The sequence below is a fragment of the Anguilla rostrata genome, chromosome 18 (assembly GCF_018555375.3).
Source record: "Anguilla rostrata isolate EN2019 chromosome 18, ASM1855537v3, whole genome shotgun sequence".
In the NCBI taxonomy this organism is placed as follows: domain Eukaryota; kingdom Metazoa; phylum Chordata; class Actinopteri; order Anguilliformes; family Anguillidae; genus Anguilla; species Anguilla rostrata.
Window position 1 is genome coordinate 15529948 of NC_057950.1, and position 15146 is coordinate 15545093.

Here is a 15146-nt window from a genome sequence, read left to right on the forward strand (position 1 = left end):
CTGTGATATGAAAAGGCAGATTCACCTGAACTTCAACAGCAGATTCACTCCAGCCAGCCACTCCCTCCACTTCTCCACAAAATGCCACACAGCTGCAGCCGGGTGTCTGCTGGCCTCTGGATCCACTCAAACAGCCTGTACAGTGATCTTAATGAGGAGCAGGATAAACCATCTGGGGCTGCTCCTATCAGACACCCGGCCCTGGCTGAATCCTGAACCCTAATCCTAAACCCTAACACTAACCCTAACCGCCTAACCCTAAACCCTAACCCTGAATCCTAACCAAAACCGACTAACTACAACCCTAATCCCAACCTTATCACCTAACCCAAAATCCTAACCCAACCTTCTAACTATAACCCAGCCATCTGATTTTTATTGGGATTTGAAAGGCCTTTCTGTACATCATTGGTTATTCAGCTCGCCAGAGGCAATTAAAACCATGTGAGGACTGCTACAGTAACTCCGCTAAGCTGTGACTTCATGTGCATCAGACAATGTCTGGGTGAGAAAATGAAGGGCACTCCTTAAGAGAAAGTTTAAAAAACACCATTTATTATGAAAATTCATTACAATTCCATGGTTACATTTGTAAACGCAACAAAGCAAAGCAATATATACATGATTTTAGGGGCTTTGTGCTTAAACCTGAGAGGTACAATACAAAACAGTGTAAAAAATGTTAAAAGCACCTGTCTTAAAAAGAGGCACTCTCAGCCACTCTTTCCTCTGTATCTATCAGAACTCCACCAATCCCATCCCTCCTCCATCTGCCTGAAATATACCAGTCCCATCCCTCTGTCTGGACTCCACCAATCCCATCCCTGTATCTGCCTGAGCGCCACCAATCCCATCCCTCTATCTGAGCTCCGCCAATCCCATTCTTTTATCTGCCTGTGAGCACCACCAATCCCATCACTCTATTTATGTGACTTTTTTGGAGTTTTTGTTCCTCCTTTTTTCTTTGGGGTAGAAAATTCCTTTGTGCAACAATCACAAACCCAGCAACCTGGAGAAGATAGAAAGGACAAATTCAGAAGTTAAATACTGGAGGTCAGTCAACTTACCCACAATGCAGCACAGACTCAACACAGCGGCTATTTTTAAGATGGCAGAGTCTGCTAGGTGTCTCTGGACGGCGAGTCAGCGTCCCAAACAACCCCACTCTAACCTCTTTACCACAATGAAAACACCATTTTCACATCCACAGTCACTTTGTGTGTTGAGATTAAAAACTATTTAAACATCTGAAAAACATTTGACTAATAACTGTAGGGGAAATACAGCTGCCTTTTATCACAGCCTGTGTGACTCTGAACTCTAAAATCACAAACATCTGCCTGGAAATAGACGTGCATTCCAGCGGACAGTTTTTCATGACAGGACCTTTCATAAATATCATATCAGCAAACTTGAATCTCTCACAACACAGAGAGCACAACTGTGCATTTATCACCCCAGGCCAACAGAGGGAGTGTTTTTGACGAACACTTCTCCCACAGACGGGACAGGAGCTCACCCAGCGGGATCGAGTCCACGCCCACGCAGAAGGTGTGGAAGCCGCGGTCACATTTATCGCAGAACATCATCTCGTCCTCGTGATGCGGCTGCTCACACACCATGCAGGTCTTACACTCCATGCACTGCCAGGGGTAGGTCTTAATCATCGCCACCAGCTCCATGCTCATGTCCAGACAGGACGGGTGACCTGGAACAGAGAGAAGCCATCATTCAACAGTACTGCTGCACACACACATCTTACAGACCAATCAGCACTGTACTGTCACATCTAATAGACCAATCAGCACTGTTCTGTCATGTATTACAGACCAATCAGCATTATTCTGTCACATCTTACAGACCAATCAGCACTGTTCTGTCACATCTTACAGACCAATCAGCACTGTTCCGTCACATCTTACAGACCAATCAGCAGTTCTATCACATAAAATAGGATAATCATTCAACACACCAGTCTCATATATACCAATAGAGAGAGATAGAGTGTGTGTGTACTCACCGCTGTTTCTGCACTGGGAGCAGTGAATGAGAGCTTCTGGTTTTCCCTTCTTGTTGGACTCCTTACCCTTCTGACATATGCCACATATAGCATTTGGAATGACCTTAGGCTGGAAGGGCAGAACAATGCTATAAAAACCACTGCAACAAGGGCCGGTGCAGTATGAGAAACAGCCACTCAGGGCCAAAATACACCGTCTGGAAATACTTCCCTCTCTCAACACTGTGGCTGAATAGTACACCCAAAGAGCACGCTCCGTATCACACCAATGCCTCCCCTGTCCCCAACACGTGGGCTCCAGCCAAAACACTATTTTTCTAGAGTGCTACTTAAAATGTTTTGCGTAACACATATGGCCAGCATAAAAATACCATTTGCTCAAAAATATCAAGAACCACCTGAAATATGTCAGAAGCATTTCCAAAGATTCTATGCATTTCTTGAACCAAACAAAATTATACATTTTCATAATTTATATACACTTTTACACACATTCCATTTATAAAGCTGGGTACTTCACAGAAGCAATTCAGGTTAAAGTTCTTGCTCAAGGGTACAATGGCAGCGCCCGCCTGGGAATCGCACCAACAGCTTCTGAGGCAGTAGTCCAACAGCCTCATGATTATTCTATCCAGGCAGCCCATTTATTCACATTTTAAAGCAGTCATTGCTGAGACTTTACTTTAAAATGTGGAGTTTATGGTGGGATGTTGAGTCATGGCCGTTCGGTTGGGCCAGTACTTCATTTTGTGCAAATGCTGAGAGAACTTTTGACCCTTTCAGACCCACAACATCAGGCCTAAGCTTGACCGAGAAATTTCCTGCTTTTTACCACCAGGGGGCACTGAGCTTTTATACTGGCAGTATTCAAAACCCAAATACACTGGCCAAGCTTCGCCATGTTAATACAAATTATAATTTTCTCATTATTGAAATTTCTGTGCAGCAGTTAAGGCAAAACGTTAAAATGATGGCCGATTTTAGCCGGAATAATCAAACAAAAGACACGCTTTAATTTGAGAATGAGTGATTTTGGAAGCCCCAAACAACATCAATTTAAAAAATAAAACAAAAAAAGTCATGCAAAAAGAAAAAGAAAAAGTGAGCCACATAACGCAAATCATTTTTGAGATTTTGTAGCAACAGTTCCTGTAGTGCTGTGCAGATGCACTCTTCAACGTTGACTATAAAATGAACTGGCAGCAGAAATCTAGTAGAGCACTAAGAGGGTGGACTGCAGCCTGCCGCTCTAAAAGCGGCTCTTCAGATGGTGTTTATGCGCCCGGCATAGCCAGGACACTGAAGAGAACCTGCAGCTAAGCACACTTCCACCACACAGTTCTACCAAAATCAGTCTTCACACACAATGTCAATTAAGAAAGATCTTTGTGGAGTATATTTGTTTAAAACCTTTATTTCAATACGTAGCTGTAGTGTAACTTCTAAATACTGACATTTCCTGCTATAAAAAAATCTTTTCATGAAGAAAAGCAGTAATGGCCGGATAAAACAAACACACAAATGAAGGCGAGGGAGGGGGCGGGGGCTCGAGGACTCAGACGCAGGTTAATAAAGCACACACAGTTATTCAGTCAACACGGGAAATCAATTTAAACTACTTCACAGTTAGAACACGTAAGGGACAGGAGGGCTAGCGTGGGCTCACAGGTGTCTCCAAGACACAGCCGGGATGCATTTTCAGCAGTCGTTTTGCCCGAATCAAACATGTGTTAATAAGTCACAGAAAAGACTGGAGAACAAATACAACAGGTCAAAGGTCAAGAACATTCTGCATGAAGGATCAACAGAAGCTGTACCTACAAGTCTGCAGACTGGAACCAAAAGAAACTGGCCCATGTCTGTGCTAATATTTTTTAAGATAGGATGCAAGCACTCGGTTCTTGTTGAGGTTCAGCCCAAATGCATTCCTGTTTGACCAGAGGCATTAGGTGAGTTAGAAGAGACTTTTGAAGCTATCCATTTTCGCTTTTGGTTAAGTCAAAAAAAGGTCAGGTTGGGGTGGTCCAATATCTTCTAAATTGGAACTAGACAAACATGGAATAATTACTTCCATTCTAAACATGCATTTTGTTTTGGATACAAGTGCTCAATTAACAGTGGTAACACTGATTTCTTCAAAATGAACTGTAAAAAGTCCAACAGTAGTCTCAGTCAAGACCGTGCCTGTCCAGTAGGTGGAGCCCTTCCAACATACTGAATCCAGCTAGTGGATACGGTTCATGTCACATGACTCCACGCACCTACTTACAACAGTCCAATAGGAAACACAATAACGCCCACCTAACACTGAAAGCCTCCTCTCGACCACAGCCAATGTGATGCCCTCAAAAGCTGTTCCAAATGTGCTGACTCTTCTCTCTAATTCCTGTCTTACAGTACTGAACTATATCCTACTTTTATGCTACGTGTGAGGGTTACAGGAAAGTAAAGAGTTGAGTAAACATATACAACACAGAAACTACAGAACCAAGATAAACCTTCAAATTCCCTTTGGCACCATATTGCTTAAAATGCTACCTTTCATCAAAACTGCTTTCTTCGAGTTAGTTAAACAGTTACAGTCAACATGTTTGTTCATATCAAACTATGGTAGGGTGAATGATCATTGCTGTCATTATGCCAGTGATATGTTTACATATATAATAGGTAAATTAGTGAAAAACATGGCCTACACTAAAAGGCAGTGCTTTGATGTGTTCAGTAAAAGTGCTTTTGTGGGAAACACATCTTTTTCCCATGCGGGCCTTGAACGGACCAGGGGTGTACCAATTTGTGGCTCTGTACAAACATACGCAGTGCTTTGCAATTAATTCAGTCGGACGTTTTGTCAAACTGAGTCACGTAGAGTCTGCAAATGAGGTCAAAAGGTAGATCTTTTGTTGATCCGAAACCTACAATATTCTCACAAGAATATTTCCAGAACAATGATATATTCTACCAAAGGCAACCAAATAAACGTAAACCAAAAACAGAAGCACTCCGGGCCTCGGTTCTGAGGTCCTTCGAGCAGCGAGGCAGGGCTCTCGGAACGCACGACATCCCAAAACAACTTCATATCAAACGGTAGTTTGATAACACTTGTAGGACTTCACAAAAAAGCTGCATAAAGCATGGAGTGAAATTACATACAGTTAAGAACATTTAAACTCAAATTTTCACTTTCAAACCATTTAGTGTTTGTGACATGTTGCATTTCAGTGCTACTGAGACAGCCAATAAATTGTTTATTGTAACTAAACGTTAGCGCAAGTAATTCTAGCAGCCAAAATGATCTGCTTACTTGCCTTTTAGCTGTACTAACAGGCTGGCAGCAAAGAGGTATATCATTAAGACATTCAGAGGAGAGGGAATTAAACGCAAGGGGCTCTATTAAATAAAAAGTGCAGTAAGAGGGAAAAGAGCACAAAAAATCCCCATTGGAGAACACAATCACCAAAAAAGAGGGGGGAAAAAGCATTATTGCTCTAGAAGTTTCTGCTGGAGTCATTGAGGGGCGGTCCGGGGGAATGATTCAGGAGGAAACAGTAACAGGTGAAAGAGGAGGGGGCGGGGCCAGGCCAGCAGATCACAGGAGGCCCGAGAGGAAGTTACAGCCGAAAGGAGGACCTGCCTGCTGGGGGTTGTGATACGGAGAAAGGGGGGAGGGGGGAAGAGATGCTTTTGGAAAAAAAGTCAGGGGCTTTTGTCTTCTACCTTGTACCCGGGAACAGATTTGTGTTGGAGGGGGCGTGCGGAGGCGTCTTTAGCTGGGGTTCCTGCTCTCTCTTTGCTCTTTCCTTTGGCCTGGGCTCCGCTGTCCTGGCTGTCTCCATCTGACGTGTTTCCAGAAGAGCTGTCCTGTGGAGAGAGGAACAGTCACACAGTGGGATCAATTCCCCTTCCACTGTGCGCACACCCACACACACACATACACATGCACATGCACATGCAGGCACGCAGACAGACATGCAGGCACGCAGGCACAAACGCACACATGGTCTGTGGGGTGGTTGGGGGTACATGTGTGTATGCAGGAGTGTCCCTTACTGAGGAGCCCTTGTTCTTCTTTCCCTCCTCCCTGTTCTCCTCTCCATCCTCTGAGTCTCCGTCGCTGTCGGGGGCGGGAAGCTCAGGGTCCAGCGGGGGCTCGTACAGCGCCGTGTTCAGAGGCAGGTAGCGCAGCTCGTTAGGAGAGTACCTAACACACAAACACACAGGTAAGGCAGCTCGTAAGGAGAGTACCTAACACACAAACACACAGGTAATACAGCTTGTTTGCACAGTACCTTTTGTAATAGTCCTGGAACTGGCCAGGGATGAGGGCCACAGGGTAGGGCCCAGTCTTGGTCTTTTCTGGGGGAAGGACTCTATACTGCCCTTGAGGCACCTGTATGATCTGAGAAACGGTGAGGGGAACAGTCACAGCTCTATTCACACACGACTCTCACTCTTCATCACACACATCATGATCTATCCTTTACCCAATTACCCTTACACACTGCATCTGATACACTCTTCATCACACACATCATGATCTATCCTTTACCCAATTACCCTTACACACTGCATCTGATACACTCTTCTTCACACACATTATGATCTATCCTTTACCCAATTACCCTTACACACTGCATCTGATACACTCTTCATCACACACATCATGATCTATCCTTTACCCAAATACCCTTACACACTGCATCTGATACACTCTTCATCACACACATCATGATCTATCCTTTACCCAATTACCCTTACACACTGCATCTGATACACTCTTCATCACACACATTATGATCTATCCTTTACCCAATTACCCTTACACACCGCATCTGATGCAGTCTCAGCACACAACCAAATATCAGCTCTACACTTGATTCATATTACATGGATAGAAATGTAGTGTCTAGATAACCCATTTACAATTTACAGTGCAATTTTTGACAAGAGAAGACACATTAAGAGAAGACAGCACCTCAAGAGAAAATAGCACATCAAGAGAAGATAGTACATCAAGAGTAGAAGGCACATCAATAGAAGATAGCATAAAAGGGTAGTAAAAAACACCGCTGTCCAGTGAGCTCTTAAATGCTGATTAAAACGATGCTGATTAAGATAACGTTTCCACCACGTCTTGGCTCACATGTGTCTGGAGATCGAAGTAGGCTCTCCTCTCCTCCATCCTCTCCCGGTTGAAGTTGCTGTTGAATTCGGCGGCTTTTTTCGCAGCTTTCTTTATGTACTCAGGCACTTTGCTCGCCTCTACTTTCTGCGAGGTCTGCTGCTGCATTTGCTAGTGAAAGGAAGAACAGAAGCGAACACTTTTAATGTTGCTGTGCACCTGCACAGTATTATAACATGATCTAACTATAAATGGAACAATCCTACAGTGGTAAATTAACGAGTGTATACACATAAAAGTGAATAGCTATGAACATTATTGCTTCACAGAGAGAAAAAAAAAACAGTGACGGTAAGGTCAATATCTTTGAAGCATAAATTCATTATCTTTGATAATAGCTTTCAGGATTGTACTGGAAAACACATGTACACAAACACAAAACACTAATTCCATCCCAAATAGATCACCTAAGAATGTCTTGCCTGTACTTACAGAGTACTCTTTCGTGATTCGCTGGCGCTCACGCTCCTGTAAGATGACTGAATACTCTGCATGTTTGGCAGGGTACTCTTTCATCATCAGATCGATGACCTCATCACTGCGCAGAGCAGTAAGGCCTGAAAGAGACAATCAACCACAAAGTGCTTAACCGTGGCCTCAAAAGAGCCAACAAAAAATCAGGCATGGGGAACTGTTGCAATATATGCATATTAACAAATGCCAGTGACAAATATGACTGACCACATGACATTCACATTAAAGAAAAAACAATAAGAAAGCCATTCTCCTAATTCAGCACAAAATTTAGATTGATCTATTTTATGACAAACTGACAGAACACAGCACAGGCATTTGTTTAGACTTCCATTTGACTTATTCTTCTTTCTAATGTTTTTATATACAAACAACTCACCCAAGGTACACTGTGTCTCCGTAATGACATTCTGCTCCCTCAGGTATAATTTTTCCTTGTGAGAAAGGTCTCTCCTTTCCAAATCTTAAAAAACAAAAAAAAAAAACAAAGAGAAGAATGAACTTTCTTTAACTTATAATTCATAGAATTCTCCTTTGGTATGGCTTCAGTAAGGCATAAGAATGTTGCACCTATCCTTCCATTGACAAATGAGAGATGCACTGTAAGCCCAAGTATTTGATGCCTTACATCTCTCAAACTGAACACGTTAGAAACAGCTGTAAATACTGAAAATGTTAAAGTTGCGGGACCACGTACACAGCCAAAAATTTTAAAGAGGGAATCATTATCTGTGTGTGACACATACAAATCCGAAAATTGTTCTCATGAACGACCGAGAGAGAGTTTATAGTATTTAGCACTGATTTGGGTCCTAGTTTGATAGTGGGGAAACCAAGGCGTGAGACACAGATGTAGCTGGTGGGCCAAATGCGAGTTTGGAATCATGCAGTGCAGTTACAGCTTTAACATGTTACAGTCAACCGGGACCTGCACAATATTTATTATTTATTTTTTTACATTTATACAGATTTCCATATCTGTGTGAACACTTTTGTACATGCATATCTGTGTCCGCAAATATATTCTGCACAAATCAGGCTGGCTCTTAGATGTGAATCTCTTGATTAAAATGTCAAGACTGCAATAGTTGTACACATTGCCAACACTGTTTTTTTAAATTTTTTTTATAATGCTTGGTTCTTTGTTTGTTTTACATTAATTTCCCTGGTAACTGGAAGAGAACATTACCTGGGTATTTGCGCTTAAAAGAAGTGACTCCCAGGTATTCACTGACTTGTTCCTGCAGCATGTAGTACTCCCCATTGTCATCCGATGGCCACTTATACTCAATCAGATTCTCTGCTGGGAAGTACGTGAGCCTGAGAAAGACGAGCACAGGCAACAGCATGTTAATTGCTTGAGATACAATTTACCCTTCTAACTGCAACTCACAAAATGATATTCCTGTGTTTCAAAATAACAAAGAATGACTACGGAGATCAGTAGGCCTCTTATCCCATTTTGTGTAGGACGTGCTTCTTAAATAAATCAGACAGTCAGAGCCGAGATGATCTGTACCCAAGATCCTGGCTGGAGGTGTCACAGCTTCTGGAACTGTCTCCAGATCCCATCCGACGTCTCTTGGGAGCCTGACTGCCATCGTTAGAATTCTCTTCTGTGTCATCCTGCGTAAAGATACAATAATATCAACATTCTCGATAGAAGACGGATCTGTTCAATATCACCATTTCAAAGTGTTGATTTCATAAGCTCATCAAAAGCTCACAATGAATCAAATACCTGCAACATTCATAACTATGTTTTGCTCAATCATCTTAAGTGGAATAATAACACATGCATTTGTTGAGTGCCTGTCATGCCGCAAGTTCTATACAATACAATTGCTTTACAATAACACAATACATAATAAAACAACATATTAGCTCAATCGTTCTCTATATTGCCAAACTTATTTTACAACAAGACAATGGCAATTCCGCTTTTAGACATAATCCAGCTTTTTGCAACAAACTTTTTCCATTTTTATTATTTCACCGGTTCTAAAAATGAACGGGCGAAGCGTCGCGGAGTTCAGTATTTATGACTACTAGATCCTTGTCGCGCATTTGGCGCCTTCAGAAGGAAGCATTTCGGTCTCCAAGGCAACGTATAGAGAATTAGCTATAACCAAATCGCGCATGCTTCCGACAAAACCTCCAAATAATTGTCTAACACTACGTAGCTACTCCGTTATCTTGCTAGCAACAAGCACGGATGTCTTATTTTAACTGACAGGCTAACGTTGGGTTATAAAGTCATTATCCTAAATGCAATCTTAATTTAACGTGATCACTTGGCTACATGCTCAATTTATCAGAGGGCTCATTGAAAGCTATCTAAACTAACGGGTAGATGTGTAGCAAATTTAGCTACATGGTAATTTTAATGTTAGGGAAATGGTCGACGTATGGGCCCCTTTTGAGAACGAAACGCATTTTAACGAGAAAACATAACACAATGTCATTATTCATTTTCAAACGGATTGAATGATGGTTGAATGATCGTTATTAGCTAACGTTATGCTAGACTAGTGGACAAATGAAACAAAGGAATGAGGTTAACATTACTGTATCCAGTTTTCATCTTAGTCCACGCGACACAAGTTTATTACACTTGCGCTGTCCCTGTTCAGTAACTTACTGTCTTACGATTTGAATTTCTGGGTCACTGAATTTCTATACAAAATATTTACCTTCAATGATTGTGCGCCCGGAGTTGCAGGGTTGCTATCGCAAGCTCTCGAAGGGAGAACAGCGGCCATGTTTACTATCAACGACGATGAGCGCGAGTGATGTCAAACGTATCGGAAACACAGTAAAGCGAAACGAAGTTCCTTCATCTTTCAGCCTTGGGATCCCCACGGCGCACACTCTTTAATTATTAAAACCATTCATGGGTTGAATTGTTTCTCTTATAGCGCAAAAATCGACAAGGTCTATCTGGATTACGTAATATACTCTCCACATAATTTAACATTTGATGAAAAAATTTTTTTGGAGCTTCTCTTAGCACCACGTGTTCTTATTATTCAGTCCGACTGGCATAATAAAAAAACCTTCCTATTAGGGGTGCCATTGTGGAAACTATAAACGAACTGCTAGCTGTTTTCTGACAATCACTCATATTGCTGGGTCATTCATTTGCCGTCTCATCTCTCAGTTGGTCTCTTAAAACGCCGTGTAACTTCTAATCGAAGAAATCATTAATTCTATAAGTATATGTTTGGAATAGCATACGCCATAAAACGCATGCACACCATTCCTGCGGTGTAAATTCTCAACCGTGGAATTAAACATACATAGGCTACAATATTGAGACTTGGAATATATTACATGAACAGAATTAGACCAATCATCCATAATTATATATAGTCATTAACACGATATCTGTGCCTCCAGGCAATCTATAGTGCGTTAGGGTTTATGCTTGAATGACCAGTTCTCTGATATTTCCACAGCATTTGGACCACTAAGTATAGATGCCCTCACCAGCCCTCCTGCCACCATATACAGACAGTATGAAAAGGTATACTGGCTGGTGACATGATCAATAAGCAGATCATCTAGTTAAGATATGGCTTCAATGTCAGTGCCATGCTCTTCCATATTATTATATTATTATTATATTTTATTTTGCCTTGGGATCGTGTCTCAGTTTTTACTTCTGCTTTTGAAATGTGCACTTGATAATAATTCACTCTTCACTGACTATTTGTAATTGAAGCGGTTTATTGTGAAAACATACTGCTGCAGTCATGTCAAATACTTTAAAAAGGTGTCTGAAAAGTACACAAATATACAGTATACTAGAATATTTAACACCTAAATAATGTCATGAATGAAACTAATGTTTAGTATTTTCATAACACAAAGGGCAACACGAGCAAAAGACTCAAATTAGTAGTCGATTCCACACTGCTAGGTGATTTACCATGTTTATTGCAGTAGCTTACACTGTGGAGTTTCACCACAGCGGTGGCCGTACGAACATCCCACTCCAACAGTGTGAATCTGCCATCTGAAACACAAGGGCAGAAATATTACAAAAAATACAGCCAACATCTCCAGGCAACACACAACACCTAACAACAGAGCAAGGCCTGCAATAAAAGAGCATTTTAAATCTAAACAGAGATCAAATGATGAACAAGGAAATCTTGTACCTGCCAGCATTATTTTATTAAGGAATATTAACTCAAGGTGAGACAGCAGTGCATACCTGCATTCTTTTATTAAGGAATACCAGCTTCTGGCTTAACAGCTTGATTTCCTATGGAATTAAAAATCATGTGCATTAAATCAAACAATCACGCAGTTCAGTGATAGCAATTATTAAATACTAATGTTCACTTTCACATAAAGAGCAGCATGAGAGAGGATGAGTAGGTGGTACCTGGTTCACTTTTTCATGACGTCTTAACTTGATTTGTGGTACAAGTTCCTCCAGTCTTTCAATCTAAATACACATGTATATGTTAACAAAAGGGCTTAACATTTGGTCTCACATTTAAACATCAAACTAAAAAGTAAAATATATGGGGTGAGCAACATCTCTGGTGAGTTAATGAATGCACAATGTTTGAATGATGTCAGAGGGTATAGAGTTAATGATTGTAAGGATCAATAGTCTGTAGTCACTGTGGTTATTTCAGTAGTAAGCCCTAAAAAGTGCCAAACTCTCAGTTCTGTATAGGTATGGATGTGCCCACAAACACATAGCTTGGCAGATGGCATGAACAATATGAACTACAGGTATTGTCTTAGAACTTATTACAATGAATAATCGTACAAATATTTTGTTTCAAACGTGCATTCTGCATAAGGGTAATCCACAAAAGTTGAGGCAATGGGTTTAGATTAAAATGTTCTTGCTCTTACTCTTCTCACAATACTTTGCAGTCGTGTTTTCATGCTTTTATTGATTACGGTTGTGTCATTAATGCAGGGCCTGGGAACAACTGCAAAGGAACAGAGAAAGAGCATGTGAATAACTTTTGCTACCATCACTATTTTACTAAACCACTAATTGTAATTTCATACAGACGTCATATCCAGAATTTCGTTCATTTTCTGCCAATTCAACTGGGCATTTTACAGGAAAACTTGGCAAAACTGGTTAAAAATCTGAGCGTTTATATAAGAATTTTATGTTAAAAACTTAACAGGTGAAGTTTACTTAATTACGCCACTGGGGTACAATAAAAAAAGGTTGGGGACACGTAACCACAAAGGGGAGGAATAATAGTCAGAGACCAAGAAGTTGTTAGAAGTTCCCCAGTGGAATGTTTGCTAATACTATATGCTAATGTATTTAGTAAATATATTATTGAATATTCTGTCACCATTGAGCCATGGCTAACAATCATTGAGTCATGGCTAATTTTCAAAACCAGGAGAGAGGCAACCCCACTACCTTACCATGTTGGAAAATCTTCACCACCTCCAGCACATAGGGCCTACAAGTTAAAAAATAAATGCAGCATAAAATCTGGAATGTGATCCTTACATGCACAGAACACATCATGCACCAATAAAACAACCATATCTATTACTCATTCACCCCACTATCTAAACAAATTCACCATATAGATAATATTTCTAATTCCCACATATAAAAATCAAGTTAACGATATTTACTCACGCGTGTTTGCTGTTCGCTGGTATACTGCTATTTAATGGAATTAGGGAGCCACGACTATTCCTGACCTGTAAATGTATGTTATTTAGTAACATTTTGCAGCAGAGGTTGTCCATTGTGGAAAATCAAATGTTTGACAACATGGCCAGTTTAATAAAGTTATATATAAACCTTCAATTGGAGAAATGAAAGTGACTTAATGTACTGTAAGAAAAAAGTAAGTAAAAGACTCATGAAAAATAAGTGTTAAATATTACTAATGTTTAGGTAGAGTAGAACTGTTCCAATTTCTGGATTTGCTTTTCTGTTTAAATACCTTCAAAATCACATGAGCAGCATTCAGTCCAAAAGATCCGCAAATGGTCTGGACAGGAAAAAAAAAATTATTCAAGCAGTTTACTAAGCAGTGTTCCCATTAAAATTCTATAACTTTCACACCAGAAAAAGTGCGTACCTATAATTTATTCAAGGTTCTGGGGTGCAGCTTGAAAATGCAACTACCACTACAAAAAATAAAATAAAATAAAGTACTCGTATGAGCGAAATGTGTAACTGGGAAAAAAGCAACACTACCTGTCGAACTGTGGCTGATTCTCTTTGAATGGAGATTTCTCGCAGGGCTGTAATTCTGTCATCTGCAAAAAATTAAGCAATATTTAGCAAAAGAAAGGGATTAATGACGCTAATTTGTCACCGTTTCCTGAGACTTGAACTACTAAAAATAAACAAGAATACCCTCACTAAAATTGCATTTAATCACTCTTCATCTCAATGAAATTTGTACTGTAAATTTAAGATCTCTATTCATGTTCTCTCATCTTTTAGCAAATGCAATTCACATTTTTCAGGCTGAATGCACACTGTCAAATACATCTGGCTGAAAACCCAACTGACCCCGTTCTTTCTACGAGATGATGCCTGAAGTTTCAAAGGTTTAGTTCTTGTTTTATTTTTTCCTTTCGATTTGTGCATTATTTCTGCGTTTGTATTTGATAAATCACATAGGCCACAACAGGATGCATCAAGCTAGTTTTGCGCTGTTTCTATAGAAACGACACAAAACAAATCATTAGAACACCGCTAGAAATCTCGATAAACTTGGCTTTATACACAATATCGAAAGTAGAAGTCTATCAGACAAAATAAAACAAAACACCTTACCATTAAGGTCAAGTCTTTTTAAAGCAATCCATGCTTTAGTAACTGTCCGCGTTCTATCAGAACCTATATTTGCCATATCTCTCTGTAGCCTACTGTACCTATTCTGGATGCACGGACTGCGTGACATTGAGGAAGTTCCGCCCTCCCGCACATCCATTGGCTTTGATTGACTACAATCAACGGGCTGAAGACTTCAAAGCGCGACAATTATCAACAGCTACAATAAAGAACGTTGGCCTCGATCTCACATTTGAATAGTGAATATAAATGCTATTAGCTAGTTAATATTTTGTATCTCAATGATGAAAGCTGCATTTTATAAAATCTGCTCAGTTGTTTTCTTAAATCGCAATAATTTTGGGACATTGGTAATGAATTGAAAATAGCCAGTCAATATTTTGAAACAAATCACAGAAGAGCATCCTCTTTGTCCTATATAGCTTATTAGGAAAAAATTGTACCATTCCTAAACTTTTTTTTTTTTTAAACAGAGACAATCAAAGGCACCGCCAGGGATTTTAGGATCTCACACTGAGCCCCACCACCCCAGGAAATCCTATGTTCTAATATTTCTGAGGGCCCCTGCCAGTCAGGGCCCTTGAAATCATCCTAACTTTCCTCCCCCATATGGCGCCACTGATTACTGGATTGCTATTCCATTGTATTACTCAGTA

General features: G+C 40.4%; 2 protein-coding genes across 2 annotated transcripts; both read right to left on the minus strand.

Annotated features, from left to right (window-relative positions):
• Window positions 1-533: 533 nt before the first annotated feature.
• Window positions 534-10581, minus strand: phf10 (PHD finger protein 10). The gene is made up of 12 exons (XM_064317713.1): window positions 10367-10581; window positions 9193-9299; window positions 8863-8993; window positions 8053-8136; window positions 7632-7756; window positions 7161-7310; window positions 6307-6416; window positions 6068-6218; window positions 5735-5878; window positions 2021-2129; window positions 1520-1708; window positions 534-1009 (listed from the first exon to the last, which is right to left on the minus strand). Exons 1-12 carry the CDS (start codon window positions 10433-10435, stop codon window positions 921-923), a joined length of 1458 nt encoding a protein of 485 aa, XP_064173783.1. The 5' UTR covers window positions 10436-10581; the 3' UTR covers window positions 534-920.
• Window positions 10582-11143: 562 nt separating this feature from the next.
• si:zfos-1056e6.1 (uncharacterized protein LOC107988029 homolog) lies at window positions 11144-14985 on the minus strand. The gene is made up of 9 exons (XM_064317716.1): window positions 14473-14985; window positions 13885-13946; window positions 13628-13675; window positions 13315-13379; window positions 13092-13129; window positions 12552-12631; window positions 12067-12129; window positions 11893-11943; window positions 11144-11691 (listed from the first exon to the last, which is right to left on the minus strand). Exons 1-9 carry the CDS (start codon window positions 14627-14629, stop codon window positions 11638-11640), a joined length of 618 nt encoding a protein of 205 aa, XP_064173786.1. The 5' UTR covers window positions 14630-14985; the 3' UTR covers window positions 11144-11637.
• Window positions 14986-15146: the final 161 nt, after the last annotated feature.